Source organism: Patagioenas fasciata, chromosome 30 (assembly GCF_037038585.1).
Source record: "Patagioenas fasciata isolate bPatFas1 chromosome 30, bPatFas1.hap1, whole genome shotgun sequence".
Lineage (NCBI taxonomy): Eukaryota > Metazoa > Chordata > Aves > Columbiformes > Columbidae > Patagioenas > Patagioenas fasciata.
In genome coordinates, this window is record NC_092549.1 from 3,038,120 (window position 1) to 3,061,217 (window position 23,098).

The 23,098-nt window shown below is 60.9% G+C and overlaps 3 protein-coding genes across 7 annotated transcripts; all 3 read right to left on the reverse strand.

Annotated features, from left to right (window-relative positions):
* Positions 1–280: 280 nt before the first annotated feature.
* Positions 281–5,161, reverse strand: RFX5 (regulatory factor X5). Of its 5 annotated transcripts, none has more exons than XM_071800421.1 (10): positions 4,966–5,161; positions 3,553–3,683; positions 3,267–3,300; positions 2,855–2,937; positions 2,574–2,699; positions 2,297–2,416; positions 2,108–2,186; positions 1,545–1,749; positions 1,344–1,438; positions 281–1,269 (listed from the first exon to the last, which is right to left on the reverse strand). In XM_071800421.1, exons 2-10 carry the CDS (start codon positions 3,669–3,671, stop codon positions 328–330), a joined length of 1,803 nt encoding a protein of 600 aa, XP_071656522.1. In that variant the 5' UTR covers positions 3,672–3,683; positions 4,966–5,161; the 3' UTR covers positions 281–327. The 5 variants fall into 5 exon arrangements, with proteins under 5 accessions (XP_071656522.1, XP_071656524.1, XP_071656523.1 ...); XM_071800423.1 differs by having other exon boundaries at positions 281–1,257; positions 4,966–5,160; XM_071800422.1 differs by having other exon boundaries at positions 1,545–1,746; positions 4,966–5,159.
* Positions 5,162–6,903: 1,742 nt separating this feature from the next.
* On the reverse strand, positions 6,904–14,872 carry LOC136112759 (methanethiol oxidase-like). Its single transcript, XM_065857606.2, has 12 exons — positions 14,747–14,872; positions 14,021–14,074; positions 13,184–13,296; positions 12,817–13,002; positions 10,980–11,100; positions 10,629–10,811; positions 10,000–10,178; positions 8,315–8,393; positions 8,099–8,220; positions 7,505–7,597; positions 7,262–7,380; positions 6,904–7,148 (listed from the first exon to the last, which is right to left on the reverse strand). Exons 1-12 carry the CDS (start codon positions 14,808–14,810, stop codon positions 6,986–6,988), a joined length of 1,476 nt encoding a protein of 491 aa, XP_065713678.1. The 5' UTR covers positions 14,811–14,872; the 3' UTR covers positions 6,904–6,985.
* Positions 14,873–17,416: 2,544 nt separating this feature from the next.
* Positions 17,417–21,744, reverse strand: LOC136112689 (methanethiol oxidase-like). Its single transcript, XM_071800370.1, has 11 exons — positions 21,651–21,744; positions 21,290–21,402; positions 20,313–20,498; positions 19,784–19,889; positions 19,513–19,695; positions 19,128–19,306; positions 18,957–19,035; positions 18,682–18,803; positions 18,509–18,601; positions 18,273–18,391; positions 17,417–17,959 (listed from the first exon to the last, which is right to left on the reverse strand). The coding sequence occupies exons 1-11, from the start codon at positions 21,652–21,654 to the stop codon at positions 17,797–17,799; spliced, it is 1,347 nt and encodes a 448-aa protein (XP_071656471.1). The 5' UTR covers positions 21,655–21,744; the 3' UTR covers positions 17,417–17,796.
* Between the last annotated feature and the right edge of the window lie 1,354 nt (positions 21,745–23,098).

A 23,098-nucleotide genomic window follows, 5' to 3' on the forward strand; every position in this document is an offset into this window, starting at 1 on the left:
TCGCGCGTTTCGCGGGCTTGGCGAAAATCGTCGGTTTTTTGGTTGAAAATCGGCTCTGGGGAGCGGAGCCGCCCCCGCCGGCTCTGTCAGTGCCTGCAGCGAACCGAGCGACCCCACGGGTGTCCCGTCCCCACGCGTCCCCCCACCCCCGGGGCTGTGACACCCACCCTGCGTGTTCGACACCCCAGGGAGGAGACGTGGCACTGGTGTCACCTCCACAGGACCCCCCACCCTCCATGCAGGGTCTCCAGCCCCCCCACTAGAGGTCACAGACGGGACGGACAGAGCACTTGGTTTTTAATGAGGGGACAAGGCAGGGGACACCCCCTAAGTGCCAGGGTGGGCACAGAGCCCTGGCGAGCCCCCCTGGGACAAAGCGACACACGGGGACACATCCAAGGGCTGGGAGGTGGCAGCAGCAGAACCAGTCCCTGCCTGTGTGTGTCCATCACGCCGTGCGGGGGGATCCCCCCCATCCTGGGGGGTGCAGGACCCCCCGGTGTCACCAAGAGGGGACCCAGCCTGGTCTGGGCTCTGCTGTGCTGTCCCCTCCTCCGGTGCCAACTCGCAGCCATCAGTGACCTTGCCCCCGGGCCTCCCATCCTGGATGACGCTGACCTGGCTGGGCAGGGACCCCCCAGCCAGGCTGTCCCCGAGGGGACCGGTGGCACCGCCACCACCACCGGGAGAGCCACCGCCATCGTGCCTGCGCTGAAGCTCCGCCGTGTCCCCCGCGTCCTCCGGCCTCTTCCGCGGCCGCCCCCGCCTCCGCTTCTGCGGGGCGGCGTCACCAGCCGGCTCCGGGGGACGCTTGGTGGCCTTGGGGCGCTGCGAGTCCTGGGGACCCTCGCTGCCCGCGGTGCCGCGGGGGTTCGGGGGACTCTCGGCGGCGGGGACGCCCACGCCGGGCAGCAGCACGTTGAGGACGGGGACGGTGGCTTGTTGGCTCAGCAGCCCGGCCGCCCCGTTGGCCCCGGGGGGCAGGGAGGGGGACGCCGTGCCCACCGGGAGCGGCAGAGCCACCTTCACTGTGGCCCCCAGAGGGGCAGCGGTGATTTTGGGTGCCAGGACGGGAGGGGAGGAGCGGACGGTGGCGCCGGGTAGCGCGGGTCGGTCGCCCGGTGGGACGCGGGGCAGGAGCAGGGGCAGGCGGGCGACCAGGGCGTTCACCTGGGGGCTGCTGCCCGCCCTGGGGGGCTCCGGGGGTTTCTTCTTCTCTGGCCGGGGTGGAACGGGGGGCTTGGGGCCGCTCTCCATCTGCGGGCGAAGCGGTGGTGGCAGGGGGACACTGCGGTGGGTCTGGGGACCCAGGGGTCCTGGCTGCCCCCCAGGTGGGGTCTCACCTGTCCCTGGCTCCTGTCGCCGCTCTCAGCATCCAACCCGTTCTTCTTCCCCACCGCTGGCATCCGGCTCTCACGAGGGGTCTTCTCCGTGCGCTCTGTGGGTGCGCAGGTGACAAAGGGGGACCCCCCATCGCCGCTGTGGGCAGCGGGAGCTGGGGTGGGGGGGACGGACATGGTACCCCAGGGGACCCCATCACCCACCTGAGACCACCATGGCCATGACGAGGTCGGCGCGGGGCGAGCGGGCGCTGATGATGTGCTGCTGGATGAGGAACTGCGCCACCTCCACGATGTTGTTGAAGGAGCGCTTGAGGATCTTCTCGGCCCAGTCGCAGGTGAGGGCGCAGGCCGCCTCCATCACCTCGCTGCTGTACGACTGCACCAGGTCCGCCAGCTCCGACTGCTGCTGGTGAGACGAGCCGTCACCCCCCGGCACCCATGGGACCCCCAGTCCTGACCCCCCCAGGAGTCACAACCTTTGGGGGACCGAGCAGAACCTGCTCCTGGTAGAGCGCATCCCTCCCCCCTGCATCTTCATTAGACCTAACGAGCGAGGGGGCTCGTTACCCTGCCCAAGAGGTTAACGAGCACAGTGGCCATGGGCCACGCGTTTCACGGGGTTGCGTTGGCAATCGGCTCTGGCGGCACCATCCGGGAGCGGAGATGCCCACACCGGGTCTATCAGTGCCTGCAGCCCCGGCAGGGAACCAAGGCACCCCCTGGGTGTCCCCTCCCCATGTGTCCCCCCCACCAGCAGGACTTACGGTCTCCGTCACTTTGAGGTCCAGGCTGGGCAGGGGCGGCAGGCTGACCACCGTCTTCCTCCGGATCCCGCTGTAGCAGTATGTTTGGCAGCGTTAAGGCGTTTTGCTGTCACACCAACGTGACCGCTCACAACACCCAGCGGGCTCGCGATGGGCTTAGCAATGGGAAAAACGGGTGAAGCAGAAGGATATTTCGACTGTCCCCGACCCCCCAGCCGCCGGGCTTTGATGTTGGGGAAGATCTCCCGGATGATCTTGCCGAAATTGGCGGCGCTCAGGGGGCGGCAGCAGAGGTTGTCGCAGTATCGCCTGCCGGGGAGAGCCGCGGTTAACGCCATCCCTGCTGATGTTTCGGGAGCCCGCGGTTGGGTTGCTCCCAAACAACCCCCGGCGCTCGCCGCTCTCCGAACCGCGCTCCCCGGACAAACCCAGAGGCTCCCGGTGCCAGCGCAGCCCCCGCGCTCACTTGTAGGCGTCGTAGACGTCCTGCTTGGGCAGGCAGGTGTCCGTGTGCTCTTCCAGGTGGTTCCGGATCCAGTTGCACGCGTGCATGTACTCGGCTGTGCTCAGCGAGCTCAGGTCCAGGCTCCCGCTGCTCCGGGGGAGCCCAAGATCAATACGTAATCAGGGAAAAAGCGGCATGGATGGAGGCCGAGCGCAGCAATCTCTCCCCCGGCCTCTCGCGATCGGTGTCACCCGCCATCACCCTACAGCCCCCGCTGTCCCCAAGGCAGCTCCAGCACCCACCTCTTCTCCCCCATGCTTGGCCCCGATGGCAGCTTGAGGTAGAGGTAGAGCTTGTCGTTGTCCGAAAACTTCTGGACATCTTGCTGCGCTCAAAGGGTCCACGGGGAGGGGGAGAACGGACCAGAGACAAAGGTTAAGGATCCAAAATAAGGAACAGGTGGCGCTCATCACCCTCTTAATGACATAACCCATGGGTGGCTTTGTCAGCCCACGAGGGAACTGGGTGCACGAGGGGACAGCAGCTGCCCCTCGAGGGGATGGGGAAGGGTTGTCCCCCAATTTCTCGGGGCTCATCCCCGCAGCCAGATCGTGATGTGACGGCAAATGGGCTCCGGAAGAACCCATCACCGGGTTTTGGGGTGAGGGGTGGGAGCCACCTCGTCCCCGCACGCCGTGTCGCGGGGACACTCACCAGGATGGCGTCCACTTTGTTCTGCACGGATTTGCTGCACGGGACAGAGACAAAAGGCGTTAGCACGGAGCGGGGTGACACCAGGGACACTCCCCAAGCCGCCCAGCTCCCTCCCGGGGGGCTGCAGCAAACCCATCGGCCCCAAACTGATCTTTGCAATGCAGCACAAGAAGCCGCAAGGCACCGCAACGCTTCGGTCCCCGCGGCTGCAAATTAATTGACCTTATTAAATTAACACACATGGGGTGATGCTCAGCCTAACGGGGAGAGCGAGCGCTGCCCTTACGAGATGCTGCCCTGCAGCCCCTGCAGCAACGTGCTCGACTCGGTCGCGCCGCCCCGGGTGGCGCCGGGTGACAAATCTCCCTTCTTGGTGGCTCGGGCGCTCAGGTCGTCGTCAGCCATGGCGCTGGGATCCTGCCAGGAGGAGGGAAAACAAAACGGTGACTTAAAAAAGGGGGGAGAAAAAGCCTTTGGAGCTGGGAAGTGCCCAGGGGGCACCTGCGGGGATGTTGGCATCAGTGGGGATGGTGGGGACAATAGGACAGGCCCCCAGTGGTGTGGGGATATGGGACACTAGCAGTGCAGGTCCTCAAGGCAGGGACACCAAGACAGGTCCCCCAGGGCATGGGGACATGGGACAGCAGGACAGGTCCCTGGGGACATGGGACACCAAGAGGGCAGGTCCCCAGAACAGGGACACCAGGAGGACAGGTCCCCAGGGGTGTGGGGACATGGGACAGCAGGACAGGTCCCTGGGGACATGGGACACCAAGACGGCAGGTCCCCAGAACGGAGACACCAGGAGGACAGGTCCCCAAGGGTGTGGGGACATGGGACAGCAGGAGGGCAGGTCCCCAAGGGTGTGGGGACATAGGACAGCAGGAGGACATGTCGCCAGAACAGGGACACCAGGAGGACAGGTCCCCAGGGGTGTGGGGACATGGGACACCAAGAGGGCAGGTCCCCAGAACAGGGACACCAGGAGGACATGTCCCCAGGGGTGTGGGGACATGGGACAGCAGGACAGGTCCCTGGGGACATGGGACACCAAGAGGGCAGGTCCCCAGAACGGAGACACCAGGAGGACATGTCCCCAAGGGTGTGGGGACATGGGACAGCAGGGCAGGTCCCCAAGTGTGTGGGGACATGGGACAGCAGGAGGGCAAGTCCCCGGGGATGTCGGGACATGGGACACCAGGACAGGTCCCTGGGGACATGAGACACCAAGAGGGCAGGTCCCCAGAATGGAGACACCAGGAGGACAGGTCCCCAAGGGTGTGGGGACATGGGACAGCAGGAGGGCAAGTCCCCGGGGATGTGGGGACATGGGACATCAGGACACGTCCCTGGGGACATGCGACACCAGGAGAGCAGGTCCCTAAGGGCGCGGGGACATAGGACACCAGCAGGAGATGTCCCCAGGGGTGTGGTGACACGGGACACCAGGAGGACACGTCCACGGGGTATGTGGGGACATGGGACACCAGGAGGTCCCCAGGGGTGTGGGGCAGCAGGAGGGCGGGTTCCCGGAGGACGGGCGCACCCGTGGGCTCCGTGACAGCGCAGCCCCGCCGGTGACAGCTGCCAGGGAGGGGACAAGGGACCGGGGCAGCGCGGCCCGCGCCCGGCGGGGCTGGTGTCGCACCGCACCGGACCGGACCGGACCGGACCGCCCCCCGCCTCGACCCGCACCCACCTGCGGGCGGCTACAGCCGGGGCCCCGCTCGCCTCATGCCGGTTCCCGCCGCTTCGGTCCGGTTCCCGCCGCTTCGGTCCGGTCGCCGCCACGTGCCGCTGCCCCCCGCGCAACAGGAACCGAAAGTGCTGCGCCCCACCGGGACGCGCCCGCGGGCCCCGCGGGCCGCTTTTTTTCCTGATTGGCCGTGGCGCCGCCGGTCTGCCTGGATACGTCTCTTCACTTAAACGCGATTGGCTGCTCTGGCTTTCCTACCCGGATACAAGCGGGGCGGGTCTCCTGAGTGGCCGCGAGAGCTGAAGTTCGCCTAGTAACAGGCTTCTGATTGGTGGGGCTGGAGCAGGAAGTACGAGCGTAAACGAGCCGGTGCGTGTTCAATGCGTGTGCAATGCGTGTGCAACGCGTGTGCGTGCACGTGATGTACGGGCGTGCGTTGTGCACGGGGCGTGTGCACGCGCGACGCCCGCACGTGCGCGTGCATTTGCGATATGCGCGTATGCGCGGTGCGTGTGCGCGCGTTGCGTGCAGTGTGTGCAGGATGTGTGCGTGCAACATGGGTGCACGGTGCGTGCACAGTGTGTGCCTGGTGCGGTGTTCGTGTGCACATTGTGTGCAGTGCGTGTGCAATGTGTGTGCACATTGTGTTCAGTGTTCGTGTGCACATCGTGTGCAGCGTGCGTGCAATGTGTGTGTGCACATTGTGTGCATTGTGTGTACTCGTGTGCAGTGCGTGTGCAATGTGTGCGTGCACATTGTGTTCAGTGTTCGTGTGCACATTGTGTGCAGCGTGTGTCCAATGTGTGCGTGCACATTGTGTTCAGTGTTCGTGTGCACATTGTGTGCAGTGTGTGTGCAGTGTGTGCATGCACATTGTGTTCGGTGTACGTGTGCACATTGTGTGCAGCGTGTGTGCAATGTGTGCATGCACATTGTGTTCGGTGTACGTGTGCACATTGTGTGCAGCGTGTGTGCAATGTGTGCATGCACATTGTGTTCGGTGTACGTGTGCACATTGTGTGCAGCGTGTGTGCAATGTGTGCATGCACATTGTGTTCGGTGTACGTGTGCACATTGTGTGCAGCGTGTGTGCAATGTGTGCATGCACATTGTGTTCGGTGTACGTGTGCACATTGTGTGCAGCGTGTGTGCAATGTGTGCGTGCACATAGTGTGCAGTGTGCGTGCACATTGTGTGCGTGCACAGTGTGTGCAGCGTGTGTGCAATGTGTGTGCACATTGTGTGCAGTGTGTGTGCGCATTGTGTGCAGTGTGTGTGCAATGTGTGTGCACATTGTGTGCAGTGTGTGTACTCATTGTGTGCAGTGTGTGTGCAATGTGTGTGCACATTGTGTGCAGTGTGTGTGCAATGTGTGTGCACATTGTGTGCATTGTGTGTACTCGTGTGCAGTGTGTGTGCAATGTGTGTGCACATTGTGTGCAGTGTGTGTGCAGTGTGTGCATGCACATTGTGTTCAGTGTACGTGTGCACATTGTGTGCAGTGTGTGTACTCATTGTGTGCAGTGTGTGTGCAATGTGTGTGCAATGTGTGTGCACATTGTGTGCAGTGTGTGTGCAATGTGTGTGCGCATTGTGTGCAGTGTGCGTGCACAGTGTGCAGTGTGTGTGCAATGTGTGTGCACATTGTGTGCAATGTGTGTACTCATTGTGTGCAGTATGTGTGCAATGTGTGCGTGCAACATGCGTGCACAGTGTATGTGCCCGGTGCAAGCCGGGGGCTCCCACTCCCAGCACATAAACCAAGTTTGGTTTTGGGGAGCAAACCCTGTGCCCCGCACCGGGCAGCACGAGGGGCAGCTCAGGGACCCCCTGCTCTGGTCACACCCCTGGTTTGTGGTCCTGAACTCGGGTTAAAACCGATCACAGGTGAGAGAAGAGGAGGAGGAGGATGATGATGACCTCTGGGTTTATTGAAGCGAGTGTTGCTGGGTTTTGCTGAGTGCGTGGAGCCCCACGAGCCCACGCACACGGGGGTTTTGGGGTGCGGGGAGGCTGGAGGTGGCTAGAGCCAGATGTCGGAGGTGCAGTCCCCGCCGGGGTAGCGCATCTCGTGTGCCAGGCAGGGCCCCTCGGGCTCCCTCCCAAAATCCACCAGGAAGCCGCGGTTGACGCTCAGGCCGCCCCGCTCCGTGTCCACGTCCAGCTGCAGCATCACGGAGCCTTCCCTGGGGGGGTGACAGCGGGGACACCTCCCAGGAGCCGCCCAAATTCCGTCCCCCAGCCGCGGGGTCGGCACCTCCTGCTCGTACCTCGCTCCGTTAATTGGAATTTGTCTTACTTGATGAGGTCGGGGTAGAACTGCCTGTCCCAGGCGCTATAGAGGGACGTGGTGACATAGAGCCGCTTCCCGTCCAAGCTGAGCTGGATCATCTGGGGTCCCCCCGGCACCCGCTTCCCCTGGGAGGGGACAGAGGTGCTGCTGGAGGGTGTGGGACACAGGGACAGCTCTGCCACCCTCGGTGTGGGATGTCACCCGCATCCCGTGGGATGCAGCGGAGCAGCAGCACAAGGACCTGCTCACCTTGATGACAAAGGGCTCCGGCTGGCTCGGCAGCTCCTCGTCCTCACACACGGTCACGGGTCCCCCCTTGGTGATGCTGCCGCCCACAAAGACCTGCAGAGGTGGCCGAGACAGCAAGGATCACAGAATGTGAGGGGATGAAGGGCCCTGGAAAGCCCATCCAGTGCAATCCCCCCGGAGCAGGAACACCCAGCTGAGGTTCCACAGGAAGGGGTCCAGGGGGTTTGAATGTCTGCAGAGAAGGAGACTCCACAACCTCCCTGGGCAGCCTGGGCCAGGCTCTGCCACCCTCACCCCCAACAAGTTGCTTCTCATCTTCCAGCAGAACCTCCTGTGTTCCAGTTTGCACCCATTGCCCCTTGTCCTGTCACTGGTGTCACCCAGCAGAGCCTGGCTCCATCCTCCTGACACTGCCCCTTTCCATCTTGATCCCCAGCAATGAGTCCCCCCTCAGTCTCCTCCAGCTCCAGAGCCCCAGCTCCCCCAGCCTTTCCTCACACGGGAGATGCTCCACTCCCTCCAGCATCTTCGTTGCTCCGTGCTGAACCCCCCAAGAAATGGAGGAAACACACACGGGAGGCGCCACCACCCCACCTGTCCCACCAGGCGCGGCCGGCGGGTGTCGGAGATGTCGTACTGGCGCACGTCCCCGTGTAACCAGTTGCTGAAGTACAGGAACCTGTCGTCCAGCGAGATGAGGATGTCGGTGATGAAGCCTTTGGGGAAGGGACAACAAGAGCTACAAAAGGAGCTGGCGGCACCGGGAGCACCGGGAGCACCGGGTACCCATCTCCGTGGTGATGCACCCACCTGGCATCTCCGGGAGGAGCCACCCCTGCACCTTCTTGCTGGGGACCTGGATCACGTTCTCGGCCGCCCAGGTTCCACACTGCGGGAGGGATGGGACAGGGCACGGCCCCACGGGCTCAGCACAGCGTGAAACCCAACGCTGGGGCAGGCGCTGCTTTGGCAGCTGCGGGAAACCTCATCCCAGGCTCCGGGATCCACAGAAGGGCTTTGGGGGCTAAAAACTTGGCTAATTTTCCAGCTCGGTTAGGTGGGTTGAGGAAAGATGTTCCCCCTCCTCACCCACCGGGTCGTTACACACAGCTGGGAACTTTGCTCGGGCTGTTGCAAACCCACAACAAAGGTGTAAATTAACCGCCTTTCAATTAAATTAAACCATTTCAGCCTCAGCTCCTGCCAGTCGGAACAAGTCTGGGGAGGTGCCCCTGCGCTGCTCCTGTTCTGGGTGATGGGGATGTGCGCTGGTGGGGATGGGGGATGCGGGATGGGGGATGAAGGATGCGGGATGTGGGATGGGGGATGAAGGATGCGGGATGGGGGATGAAGGATGCGGGATGGGGGATGTGGGAGGTGGGATGGGGATGCAGGATGGGGGATGAAGGATGCGGGATGTGGGATGGGGGATGAAGGATGCGGGATGGGGGATGTGGGAGGTGGGATGGGGGATGCGGGATGGGGGATGAGGGATGTGGGATGGGGGATGCGGGAGGTGGGATGGGGGATGCGAGAGGTGGGATGAGGGATATGGGATGGGGGATGTGGGAGGTGGGATGGGGGATGTGGGAGGTGGGATGAGGGATGTGGGATGGGGGATGCAGGGTTTGGGATGCGGGATGCAGGATGGAGGATGTGGGATGCAGTGTTCGGGATGCAAGATGCAGGATGTGGGATGCTGGATGCAGTATTTGGGATGCAGGGTGGGGGATGCGGGATGCTGGATTTGGGATGAAGGGTGCAGGATTTGGGATGCAGGATTTGGGATGCAGGATGTGGGATGTGGGATGCTGGATTTGGGATGAAGGGTGCAGGATTTGGGATGCAGGATTTGGGATGCAGGATGTGGGATGTGGGATGCAGGATGGGGGATGCAGGATGTGGGATTTGGGATGCAGGGTGCAAAATTTGGGATGCAGGATGGGGGATGCAGGATGCAGTATTTGGGATGCAGGATGGGGGATGTGGGATGCAGGATGGGGGATGCAGGATGGGGGATGTGGGATGCGGGATGCAGGATTTGGGATGCAGGATGGGGGATGTGGGATGCAGGATGGGGGATGCAGGATGTGGGATTTGGGATGCAGGGTGCAAAATTTGGGATGCAGGATGGGGGATGCAGGATGCAGTATTTGGGATGCAGGGTGCAGTATTTGGGATGTAGGATGCAGTATTTGGGATGCGGGATGCAGGATGGGGGATGCAGGGTGCAGTATTTGGGATGCGGGATGCAGGATGTGGGATTTGGGATGCAGGATGGGGGATGTGGGATGCAGGATGTAGGATGCAGGATGTGGGATGCAGGATTTAGGATGCAGGATGTAGGATGCAGGATGCGGGATGCAGGATTTAGGATGCAGGATGTGGGATGCAGGATGTGGGATGCAGGGTGCGGGATGCAGGATTTAGGATGCAGGATGCTGCGCGGGGGCAGCACCCCCGCTTCCCCCGGCCCCCGTGGAGCACGTGCGCACCTCAGTCTTGTAGAAGCGGTGGATGGCGCTGCTGATGGTGCAGCCCACGAAGCCCTCGGCCGCCTCGGGGTTGTGGAGGAAGCGAATCTCCAGGGGCGCCGCGTCCTCGCCCAGGTCGATGGCCTGGACGTAGGTGTGCGCGGTCCAGTCCCACACGTTGAGCCGGCGGCCGTAGCGCCCTGGCAGGGAGGGACGGGGTGCTGAGGGTTCTCCGGGACATGTGCGATGAGCTTGGGTGAGTCCTCAGCACCACCACATATTGGTTGCTTTGGAACTCACCCGGTACCCAACAGGGACCATCTCGCTGGTTCGGGGCTGGGAAGGGCAGTTTAAGCTTTAAGCTGGGGCTTCACCTCTGCAGCCCAAATCCCAGCCCAGGTCCAGCTCAACAGCAGCGTTTAGGGTCAGTCTTAGGCTGAACTCGTGTGTTGCCAGCACAAGGGCTGGGCTGGTTGTGTTTAAATCTGTGTGGCCTCTAGGAATCGGTGTGAAATTTGTTTGGCAAGCAAATTGTCTTGGACACTTTGATCTACACCCATTGGCATCAACTCTCCCTTGCAATAGAAGTGTTGAAATGTGGCTTTCTCGCAGCATCTCCCTCCAGGAGGGTTAAACAAGCGTTTCCTCACCTTTCTTCAGGTCGTTTGGGTCGAAGCCGTACCCCAGGCATTTGGGGATCCCCCACTCGGTGCTGATGAGGACGTTGTGGCGCGGCTGGTACCAGAAGTCGTAACCCATCGGCGGGGACTTGTCCCCTTTCTCCCAGTTCCCCTTGACCTCGAAGGTGTCCCCGTCCAGCAGGATGAACCCACCTGACGCAGAAACAAAACCCATCGGGGGCGAGGAAATCACTCGCATTAACAGTTATAAACCACGCAGCGATGGTCAACACGTTGCTGGGAGACCTGGGTGAAGCCTCCGGGATGTGGGGACCTGTCCTGTCCCTGGGGGGACTGGGAGGACTGGGGGGACGGGGGTACCTTTCCCATTGCCAGCGGGGTCTCCGAGGGTGCTGATCATGATTTCACCGCTGCCCAAGCAATGGGAGGTGTGGGGGTAGCCCAGGTTGCACCTCCAGAACACGTCCTCGGGGTTCACAACCTGCGAGAGTCCCCAGCACCGTCACCCGCTCCGTGCCAGGCTGGCCGGGGTAAGCGGGTGTCGCGGTTTAACCGGAGCTGGCAATGTGACCACGCAGCCGCTCGCTCACCCCATAGCGGAGAGAATCGACATGGAAGGGAGAAATTGGATTGAGGTCTAATAAAATAACAAAATACTAAGACACTACCAGTAAATATGGATATTAAATAGAAATAAAAGATACTCGAGGTGATTCCTCATGAACACGCTGAGCAGCCAGTGCCAGGAAACGGCACCGGGTCCCACAGCCCATCCCAGAGAGAGAAAACAGGGGAAAAGGCACAAAAGCCCAGAGGCCTCTGCAAAATGGCAAAAAACCCAACTAAACGTCCCGACCAAAACTCCCCCGGCTGCGCCAAAAAGAGCGAAGAGAAGAGAGAGATGGAAACTGGAAGCCCCCACTCTTAAATAATCAGCACGATGCCAATGGGCTGGAACACTGCGATTGCTCAGTGTGGGTGTCAGTCCGGCTCTGTCCGTCCATCCCCTTCCTCGCTGCCTCACCCCTGTGGGCAGAGCTCAGTGCCCTTGGCTCTCAGAGCAGAGCAATTAAACACATTAACTGTGCTGGGCTGGTACCTCTTGTTCCCAAACTAAGCCCAAATAACGAGCGATGGGAAAGGAAGGTTGGTAACTGCATGAGGGAAATCAACCCGTTTTCAGTGAAACCAGCACAGCGCGGCAGCTCCTGCCGGACCTCAAGACGGGACTTGCTGCGTAGCCAGCAGGGCCAAACGTGCCCGGTCCCGCGTTACCGGGCATGCCGGCACATGGGACGGCTGCCACACTCGCCCCAAGGGGCTGGGGAGACACTGGGGAGGCCCTGTGTCCCTGAGAACCTCATGTCCGTCTGTCCAGCCCTCCAGGGATGGTGACTCCAGCACTGCCCTGGGCAGCCTGTTCAATGCCCCACAGCCCTTTGGGGGAGAATCATCCCCAAGATCCCATCTCCAAACTCCATTTGTGATGCTGAGGGTGGGAAAACCAGGTTGCCCAGGGAGGTGGTTGATGCCCCATCCCTGAGAACACCCAAGGTCAGGTTGGATGGGGCTCTGAGCAACCTGGTCTGGTTGCGGATGTCCCTGGTCTGGTTGGATGTCCCTGATCTGGTTGGATGTCCCTGGTCTGGTTGGATGTCCCTGATCTGATTGGATGTCCCTGTTCTGGATGGATGTCCCTGATCTGTTGGAGATGTCCCTGCCCATGACTGGATGGCTTTGAAGGTCCCTCCCAACCCAAACCCTTCCATGATCACAAACCACAGAGTCATTTTGGTTGGGAAAGAGCTTGCAGATCAAGTCCAACCGTTCCCCATCCGTGTCCCTCTCCCATGTCCTGAGAACCTCCTGTCCGTCTGTCCAGCCCTCCAGGGATGGTGACTCCAGCACTGCCCTGGGCAGCCTGTTCAATGCCCCACAGCCCTTTGGGGAAGAAATTGTTCCTAAATCCAACCTCACCCTCACCTGGCGCAACTTGAGGCCGTTTCCTCTGCTCCTGGCGCTTGTTCCTGGGGAGCAGAGCCCGACCCCCCTGGCTCCAAGCTCCTTTCAGGCAGTTCAGAGATCAGAAGGTCTCCCCTCAGCTCCTGTTCTCCAGCTGAACCCCCAGCTCCCTCAGCCGCTCCATCACCCTTGTGCTCCAGCCCCTTCCCCGCATCTCGGCCGCAGCTCGAGGTACCTTGAAGAGCCGGGGGGCGCGCGGGTCGGTGCCCACGTCCACCACGTAGATGCGGGAGGAGATGAGGCTGGGGAGGACCAGGCGGTTCCGCTTCTTGGTGACGTCCCCGAAGCAGCTGCTGCAGGCGTTCCAGCCCGAATGGTGCAGCTCGTCCCCCACGTTGGGCATGGGCAGCCGGTGGATCACCTGCAACACCCCAGCGCGGAATCGGGGGCGTTTTTACATACATTTCCCAAGCACGAGAAGGCTCAGGGTCTTGGGGAGAGCGAGATAATCATCAGGGTTTGGTACCACGTCAGCAGCTTTGGGGAACAAGCACCGAGCGGTTTCCCAGGTTGGTTTAATACCGAGATGAAGCGTTTGGTACCTGGCAGTAGCGCGGGGACGTGGGGTCGACATCCACCGTGGCCAGGAAGTCGGGTTTCTGTCTCCCGGTGTTCCTATAGATGCACGGCACGTATATGATCTCCTCCCGGGGACCTTAGAAGATGGAAACGTTGCTCAAGCATCAGGACAAGTGATGGTACAAGAGCTCCCATCCTTATGGCCGCTGGGACCGGCTTGGCTGGGAAACGGCTTCACCGCGGGACCTGAGCGCTGCCCGGGACGTCCGATCCCCACCGAATCTCCTTGAGCAGCCACAGGTGACACTGCTGCATTGTCACCCGTCCCGAGCCACCGTAACCCCTAAAAAGCTTTGTTCTGATTCTGCGATGGATGTTTGGCCTCGGGATGAACCAGACACCAAAACCTGGCTCTTGCATGGGGTCGTGCCAGGATAATCTGTTGCCAAAGCGAGGGCCGGCAGGGAAAACTGGTTTGGGAAATGCTGAGGAAGAGAGAACAGTGGGAGACGGGGACGGAAGTGATGTGGGGGCCTGGGGTTTGATCCCAAGGAGATAGCGACTGGTTTTGCAATGTGGTGCCTTTATAGACCTTTATAAACCTCTATAGACCCTCGGCCAGTGGTGCCCATGTCGGCCTCGGCTTTGAGCAGCCACAGGTGCCACTGCCACCCGTCCCGAGCCACCGTAACACCTGAAGAGGTTTGTTCCGACCCTCCGATCGATATTTGGCCTCGGGATGGGTCAGACGCAAAGATTCAGCTTCCCTAAGGCTGGCTGGGAACCCTCTCGGAGAACGGGGTTAATGGATAAAAGCGTTGCTTTAATCTTCCCCGAAACGCCCCCAATTCCACACTTGCCTCTCATGGCGTCCAGGGGGGAGGCGAAGCCGGGACCGCACGCTCCGCACCCTCCTGCAGCCAGAACAGAAACCACCAGGAATCAGACGACTTGAGGGCTTTTAATCCCCTTTTTCTGCCTCGCCGGAGCGGTTGCGTCATCGCCAATATCTGAGGCGACCTGGGATGCCCACGTCCAGCCCAGTGACCCCCAGAAAGGTTTGGGGAGCCAAAAAGGCTCATTAGGAAACAAACCCCCCACCCAAAGGGTCCTTTTACCCCATTTACGACCCTGAAGCTCAAGGAGAGGGAGGAAAACCTCCAGCTAAAGCGTCCGACTCGCTTTGCTGCGTCAGCTGCTTATTTGTTTTATTCTTATTCATTTTATGTGTCCGTGAAGCCCCAAGAACCCCCCCTGCCCCTCGCCGCTCCCTTCCCCTTAGGTCACTCCCGCAAAACCAGCCCTGGCAAAGCCGGGCTTTGCACCAGCTTTGCAAAAGCTTTGCACCAGGTGAATAATGAGAGAGTGTAATGAGAGGTTTTTAATCCTCCAGCTCCTTAAACATTTCCTGAGAACATAAACCCTTCCCAGGTGGAGAAAACACCACGTTCAACCCCACGTTTCTTCGGAATTTGGGTTTTCTGGGTGCTGCAGAAACACGAGCGCAAGACCCAGTGCTGAAGGAGTTTGGGGGGATTTGGGGACAGCCCCAAAGCTTTTTCTGGAGAGCAAATGGAGATTCTTACCTGCGCTGGAGCTGGAGCCGGAGCCCACCTGCTGGGCATGGGATGGAGCCGGTGCTGCCTGCATCCTGGTGCCGGAGCAAGAGCGGGAAGGGGCGAGTGCAGGGAGAAGGTGCAAGCTCAGAGGAGCAAGGCGGCTCCGTGGGGTTTCGGATATAAAGGGAGCGGGATGGGGAGAAGGAGGGTTTGGGAAGGGACGCGGAGGGAGGATCTGCACGCCCGGGGCTGTGGGAGGGACTGGGGGAGCACGGTGCACACGCATGGGGCACATGCATGTTGTATGTATATGGGGCACACACATGGGGCACATGCATGTAGTACGTATATGGGGCACACGCATGGGGCACATACATGTTGTATGTATATGGGGCACACAGATGGGGCACATGCATGTAGTATGTATATGGTGCACACGCATAGGGCACACACATGTAGTATGTATATGGGGCACATGCATGTAGTACGTATATGGGGCACACGCATGGGGCACATACATGTAGTATGTATATGGGGCACATACATGTATGTATATGGGGCACACACATGGGGCACATGCATGTAGTACGTATATGGGGCACATGCATGGGGCACATGCATGTAGTATGTATATGGGGCACACGCATGGGGCACATACATGTAGTATGTATATGGGGCACATACATGTATGTATATGGGGCACACACATGGGGCACATGCATGTAGTACGTATATGGGGCACATGCATGGGGCACATACATGTAGTATGTATATGGGGCACATGCATGTAGTATGTATATGGGGCACATGCATGGGGCACACACATGTAGTACGTATATGGGGCACATGCATGGGGCACATACATGTAGTATGTATATGGGGCACACACACAGCACACGCGTTCAGCACACACAGCACACGCGTACAGCACACACACAGCACACATGTTCAGCGCACACACAGCACACTGAGCACACACACAGCACACGTGTTCAGCACACACAGCACACACAGCACACACAGCACACACAGCACATGTGTTCAGCACACACAGCACACGCGTTCAGCACACACAGCACACTCATTCAGCACACACACAGAGCACACGCGTTCAGCACACACACAGAGCACACGCGTTCAGCACACACAGAGCACACACGTTCAGCACACACAGCACACTCATTCAGTACACACAGCACACGCGTTCAACACACCAGGAACACGCGTGTGTTGTGGCCCTGGGGAGGCCCCGGGCTCCCGTGCCCCCGTCCCACTGAAAGCCGCGTGGGAGCTTCCCCGCACGCTCCCACCAGACCTCACGTTAATCACCGTCACAAACGAGCGGTGGGCGCCGTGTTTGCTGTGGGAAGTTAATTCGCAGGCTGGGAGGGCAGAAGCAATCAGGGTGCCGGGTTTTTCAACCCGTGAGTCCATGCTTGCTGCTGATTCTGGGGGTGAACTGGTGCGTGGGGCCCCCACAGCCATGGCGGGTGCTGCCGTGGGCCCTCGGTGCTCACCCATATTGTGTTTGGTGCTCGAGACCGCGCGATGGAGCATCCTGCATGTCACAAGAAGCTGCTCCAGGAGGCCCCAAAGATCAAAGGCAAAACAAGGGACAAATAAAGGTCAGCACAATTTCACCTGCACCCCACGTGCACCCTCCAGTCACCCCCCATGGAAATGTCCCCACTGCAGCCCTGCAAAGTCACCATGCGAGTGTCGTGTACCTCAGGGAAGAGGGTGCTGCCACCGGTGTCCTCGTGGTCCAGGAGATCTGTGGGACGCTGTGAAGGACTGGATGGGTGCTGGAGCCAAGGGAGAAAAATGTAATGAAATATAACTAAGGCAAGTGTAGAGTCTGGAGTCTGGGCAGGAACAACCCCAGGTTCCAGTGTAAGTTGGGAATGAGCTGTTGGAGCAGTGAAAAGGGAGCTGGGGGTCCTGGGGCCAGCAGGGTGAGCATGAGCCAGCACTGGGCCCTTGTGGCCAAGCTGATTTTAGTGACACTTGGAGCCCTGACATGATTTTGCCGCCATTTTGAGCCCTGAGGTGATTTTGCCGCCATTTTGGGCCCTGAGGTGATTCTGGTGCCGCCATTTTGAGGCAGCGTGGGGGTCACTCCCTTGTTCTCCTGCCCCTCTGCTCTGCCCTGGGGAGACCACACCTGGAATATTGTGTCCAGTTGTGGCCCCTCAGCTCCAGAAGGACAGGGAACTGCTGGAGAGAGTCCAGCGCAGCCACCAAGATGCTGGAGGGAGTGGAGCATCTCCCGTGTGAGGAGAGGCTGAGGGAGCTGGGGCTCTGGAGCTGGAGAAGAGGAGGCTGAGGGGGGACTCATTGCTGGGGATCAAGATGGAAAGGGGCAGTGTCAGGAGGATGGAGCCAGGCTCTGCTGGGTGACACCAGTGACAGGACAAGGGGCAATGGGTGCAAACTGGAACACAGGAGGTTCCGCTGGAAGATGAGAAGCAACTTGTTGGGGGTGAGGGTGGCAGAGCCTGGCCCAGGCTGCCCAGGGAGGTTGTGGAGTCTCCTTCTCTGCAGACATTCAAACCCCCTGGACCCCTTCCTGTGGAACCTCAGCTGGGTGTTCCTGCTCCGGGGGGATTGCACTGGATGGGCTTTCCAGGGCCCTTCCAAACCCTGGCCCGAAACCCACCGGAAAGGCTGTGTTGAAATGAGACACAGGAAGGTGCAGCTGATGCACAGAACACTTTTATTGGCATTTGAAGCAGAACACAAAGCAAAGCAGCATCTGGGAACAGGCCCCTCCCTCCACCATCCTGCACCTCGTGCTCCTCGGCCGTGTCTCGGTCGCCCCGAGCCGGGAGCAGCCGCCGAGAGCTCGTGCCGGGGGAAGAGGCTCCAGGAAGGACCCGGCTGAGGAGCGGGAGCTGGGCCGCACCGGGCGCTCGGCTGCCCTTGGCCTCACTGTGCCCCAGCGTCCTCGTCACCGCTCCGTGACCCAACCCCAGCTCACGTTAGCAGAACCCGAGACCCCAGACCCAATTACCCCGCGCTCTTCGTTAACGGCGGTGCAGTGGAAGAGCGAGGAGGAGGGAGCCTGGCTGAAGCGCTTAGGAAGAGACCTCGGTGGTGGCGTCTCCGCAAGGGAAGTGGATGTCCTTGGCCAGGCACGGCCCGCAGGGCTCCTTTCCGAAATCCACCAGGAAGTCCTTGTTCACGCACAGGCCTCCTCTCTCGGTGTCCACGTCGATCAGCACCATGACGGCGCCTTCCCTGCCGGGGGACACGGGCACGGCCGCTTCAGCCCAGCGCACGGCGGGAGGTGCCGGAGCAGGGACACGGCTCCTGGAGACCCACGGTGGCTCCAGGCCCATCAGCGATGCCCTAGCCCTGCAGCTCCACACCAGCCCAGCCAGAGCCGCTGGGGCTCACCTGCCCGGGAGGTTCCACCCCAGGGAGCCGCGGAGACGATGTCAGGAGAACCTGTCCCCCCACAGCCCCAGCCAGGCCCTTGTACCCCCAGCCCAGGCACTGTTCCCTTCCCCAACTGTGCCCCAGAGGCCCCTTTGCCCCAACCCCTCCTCACCGGACCATGTCGGGGTAGAACTGCCTGTCCCAGGCGCTGTAGAGGGAGGTGGTGACGTACAGCCTCCTGCCGTCCCGGCTGAGCTGCAGGCGGCTGGGGCCGCCGTACACCCTGCGGCCCTGCGGGCACGGCAGAGCGGGGCTGTCAGACACTGGCACCGGGCACCGAGCCCCACGGGTGCTGCCATGGAGCCTCAGCCCAGAGCCCGGGCAGTACCAGCCCAGCCCCACACTCACCTTGACCACCAAGGGCTCGGGCTGGCTCTTCAACTCCTCGTCCCGGGTCACGATCACGGGCCCAGAGTGCATGATGCTGCCTCCCACGAACACCTGCGAGCGGGGCAGAGGGGCCATGGCACCCGGTCCTGCCCAGGGACCCGGTGCTGCCGACCCTTCCGCCCCTGCCTCACCTGTCCCACCAGCCGGGGCTTGCAGCCCCTGGTCAGCTCGTACTGGCGGACGTCTCCGTGCCACCAGTTGCTGACGTACAGGAACCGGTCATCCGGGGAGATGACGATGTCCACGATGAAGGCTGCGGCACAGAACAAGCGGCTCCAGAGCTGCCATGGGGCGGCGGCTCCAGCTCGGGGGGTGCGCAGCCCCCAGCCCCTCCCAGCAGCCCCACTGGCTCCCCCTGCACATGGTGCTGCGATGACACAGCAACCCACCCTGCGGCCACACCAACCTGGCATCCTGGGCATGATCCAGCCCGTCACCTCCTTGTCCGGGATGCAAATCGCCTCTTCCACGGCCCAGCAGTCTCTCTGCACAGGGAACACAGGCTGAGCCCCCTCTGTGCCCCCCAACCCATCCCACTGTCCCCAGGCCGGGGCTCCCAGCTCCCACGGACACTCGCCTCGTGCTTGTGGATGCGGTGGATGACGCCGCTCAGGGCGCAGCTGACGTAGCCCTCGGCAGCGTTACGGTTGTGCAGGAATTTCACGCTCAGGGGCAGGGAGTCCTCCCCCAGGTCGATGCACTGGGCGAGGCTGCGAGACGACAAGTTCCACACGTAGATGTGGTGCCCGAAGACCCCTGGGGAAAAGGGAAACCGAGTCACGAGAGGGGAATGTTCCTGTGGGGACTCGTCCCTCTCCAAAGCGCCCGCACACGAGGACGGCAGCGCCCGGTCGGAACGGACTGAGGAATGGCAGCGGTTTGGGAGCAGCGGGAGAAACGAGGAGCCGCTCCTCCCATTCCAGCCCCTCGGGGGTTCTGGCTCAGCACCCCGGTTCCCTCACCTTTCTTGTAGTCATCGGGGCAGAACCCTTCTACCACAATTCTGGGGGCGATTCCAGACGAGCTGATCAGGACGTCGAGGCACGGCTGGAACCAGAACTCGTACCCACATGGGTGAGCCTCGCACTCATTTTCCCAGTTCCCCTTCACCTCAAAGTTGTGTCCATCCAGCACCACAAACCCACCTGCCGCACAAAAGGGGACGCGTGACAAACCGCAGGCTGCGCCATCAACCCAGCCCGTGTGTCCACAGGATCAGCGGGGACAAAGCACCTTTGGAGTTGCCGGCTGGGTCTCCCATGTTGGCGATCAGGACGTCACCGCACGGCAGCTGGCGGGGGACGTTGAGGTAGCAGTTGCTGCACTCGGAATCAATGACCTGCAAAAGGGACACACGGCGCTCAGGCTCCCGCCGCTCCGCTCCTGTCCCGCTCCCTGCACAGTTTGCCAGCGCAGATCTCGCTCCGTCCCCAGCACCCGTAGTGGTTTTGTCCCCAAGAGACCCACGTGCTGGGGCTGCTCCCTCTGCACGACACCAAGAGCAGCGACCCCGACTCCAACAGCCCCTCTGTCCCCTCCCCGCCATGGGACACGGGGTGTGCGCGACTTCCAGCCACCAGAACAGAGACAGCACGGCGAGGGCGCTCAGAGCCTCCCCGGCTGGGAGGGACAGAGGGACCCGTGTCCCAGCTCCAGAGCGCGGAGAGGAGATGGACAGAGACCCTTCTACCCGGGACGGCCCCAGAAGCACCAGTTCCCAACTCCTTCCCAGGAACTCACCACCGGGTCCCCCCCGTCATACCTTGCACACCCGGGGAGCGCGGCACTGGGACCCCACATCCACCACGTAAATGCGGGAAGAAATCAAACCGGGCACAATCAGCCTGTTCCGTTGCATGCCGGCATTGTTCTTGCTGCTACAGGGAGCACTCAAGCCAAACGAATGCAGTTCGTCTCTGATGTTGGGCATGGGCAGGCGGTGGATCACCTAGGCGGCCAAGGCAGAGTTAGGCTTGGCTCAGGGGACACGGGGACCCTCGTGCTGCACCTCCTGCTCTCTCAGCGTCTTGCTCGTCCCGGGCTGGTTCTGCCTCCAGAGAGGGGGAGACGCTGCTCCCAGCCCCGGGCTCTGCGCTGCGGCAGGAGCCGTGGGGTTCGCTCAGGAATTCCTCCCCCGTGCCAATCAAATTGGGGCAGCCAGGCGTGCACAGAAACGCCGATTATCGCCCTGACACAACCACGCGCTGCTCTGCAAACCCCTCCTGAGCCTGGAGCTCACAGCAGGTTTGGGACTTTTACAAGTCACTCCTTGCTCTAAAGTGCCTTTTCTGCTGAGCTCCTGTAGCGATGGGCGGCTGGGCTCAGATCCACCCCGAGCTGGGGACAACCCGACCTGCAGCTTCAGAGCTGGGAAATGCTGGTTTCCCATGCGAGTGGCCCCGGGTTGGCCCAGAGCACAACAGAACGGCTCCAAAACGGCAGCACGAGAGCAAGAGGTGCAATTCTGCAAATTTCTGCAGCTCCACAAGCCCCGACTCAGCGGGAGCATCGCCCTGCGGAGCAGCACCCACGGGTGACCCTGAGCTCCAGAGCTCCCGGGCAGCACCGAGATGCTCTGGGAGTGAGTTGGGAAGTGAGTCGGAGCCGCCCCATCCCCGGGACAGCGAGAGGGGACGATCGGCCAGAGCCGGGCACCCAGAGCAGAGCGGGACAGAGGAGCCAGCGCAGGGGACACACGGAGCTGGCAGTGGGTCCCCACAGCCCGGCTGACAGCAGTACCTGGCTGTAGGAGTGCGAGCTGGGGTCGAGGTCGATAGTGGCCAGGAAGTCGGGCTTCTCGATGCCTGTGTTCATGTAGGTGCAGGTCACGTAGGCGACGTTCTCCCGAGAAGCTGAAGGAGAGAAGCTGCTGTTAAACCCACCTGGAGCCGCACGGCGCAGGAAAAGCTGCCGCAGGCTCGCAGAGAGCGCTGGGCTGGTTTTCGGGGTGCTCCAAGCCCCTCATTGCTCGGGGCCACCCGCCCGACTCTGATTCTGATCCTGACCCAGGGCCGGCGGCACAACAGCCGTGGGTCCCCACAGGGTCTCTGCACCCCGGCTGGTTCCCTGTAGTGGCCGCGGTGACCGCAGCATCTCTCACCCATGCTGGAGCTGCGGGTCCCTCTCTTGCGAGTGGAGCTGCTGGCGCTGGAGCTGCACTCCTGTCGGTCTCGCCGGAGCTGGGTGTCTGGGGCTACGGCTGCTCCCAGGGGACTTTATATCCCAACCCAGGGGTGGGGGGACAAGGCAAAGCTGCTCAGGGAGGAGCCATCGCTCCCCAGCGTTTGGGAGGTGCCAGCCCAGCGCCACAGCTGGTTTCTGCCTCTGCCAACTGTCAATCTGGGCCAGAAATCTGCTGTTCCGTGCAGGTCTGTTCCTCAAACGCCATCTCCCGTATCACCTTTAACACTGTCGGTCGGTGCATTTTATCTCAATGTTAAATGTCTCTTTTAGTACCTTGGTGTTTATAATAGAAGCTGAAATAAGCACTGGGACTTGGGTTGATTGTGAGCGACGCTGGGGAAGGTTCCTGGGAAACTGGGGACTGAAGGGTTAATGTTCATGTCTTACTGTGTTGTTTGCACGGTGGACACTTAAACTGATTTCACAGCATGGGGAAGATCGTGGAGGTTGGTTAAAAATCCTCTTATTCCACAGGCAAAACCAAGAATTCTGACTCAGCCCAAGCGACTCTGGTTTATCAACCTGGGGCGAACGCTTCTCTCTTTGCGCTTTTATAACAGTACAAAGGAAACTATATCCGTGTCGCTTTGCTTTCTAACAAACTGTGCGTCTGGTTCTGTGAGCGGTTTTGTCGGCGGCGTGCGAGGATTAAGTTAAATGCTGCGCCTTAAAGCGTAAAAACCAGCGCGGTGGTGACTGAGGATTGAGTCTTGGGCTGCTATTCAATAACAGGACGGATCGGTAAAGTCCGCTTGCGTAAGTTCTTGCTGGGAAAGGGTTAATTCCTGGAAGAACGCGCTGCTTTTGGTCTGTGTCTTGTCATGCCCGGCGTCCAGCTGATGACACAATTGATTCTTTTCCCATTTGTGTGTTTGGATCAGCGGTCTAGCCCAACCACACCTTGAGTTCTGAGGGCTCCCGGTTGCCCAGGCTCTGCAAAATCCCAAGTTGGGCTTATTCCACCTCAACTTAAGCTCTCAACAGAGGTGCCTCATTTATCTCTTCATGAAGAGGCTGAAGAATTCTACTGTAAAACCCCACAAACAAAAAGCAGAGTAATTCCTGCTGTTAAACCCAAACTATCAAACTATTGGGCCCCTCAGCTCCAGAAGGACAGGGAACTGCTGGAGAGAGTCCAGCGCAGCCACCAAGATGCTGGGGGGAGTGGAGCATCTCCCGTGTGAGGAAAGGCTGAGGGAGCTGGGGCTCTGGAGCTGGAGAAGAGGAGACTGAGGGGGGACTCATTGCTGGGGATCAAGGTGGAAAGGAGCAGTGTCAGGAGGATGGAGCCAGGCTCTGCTGGGTGACACCAGTGACAGGACAAGGGGCAATGGGTGCAAACTGGAACACAGGAGGTTCCGCTGG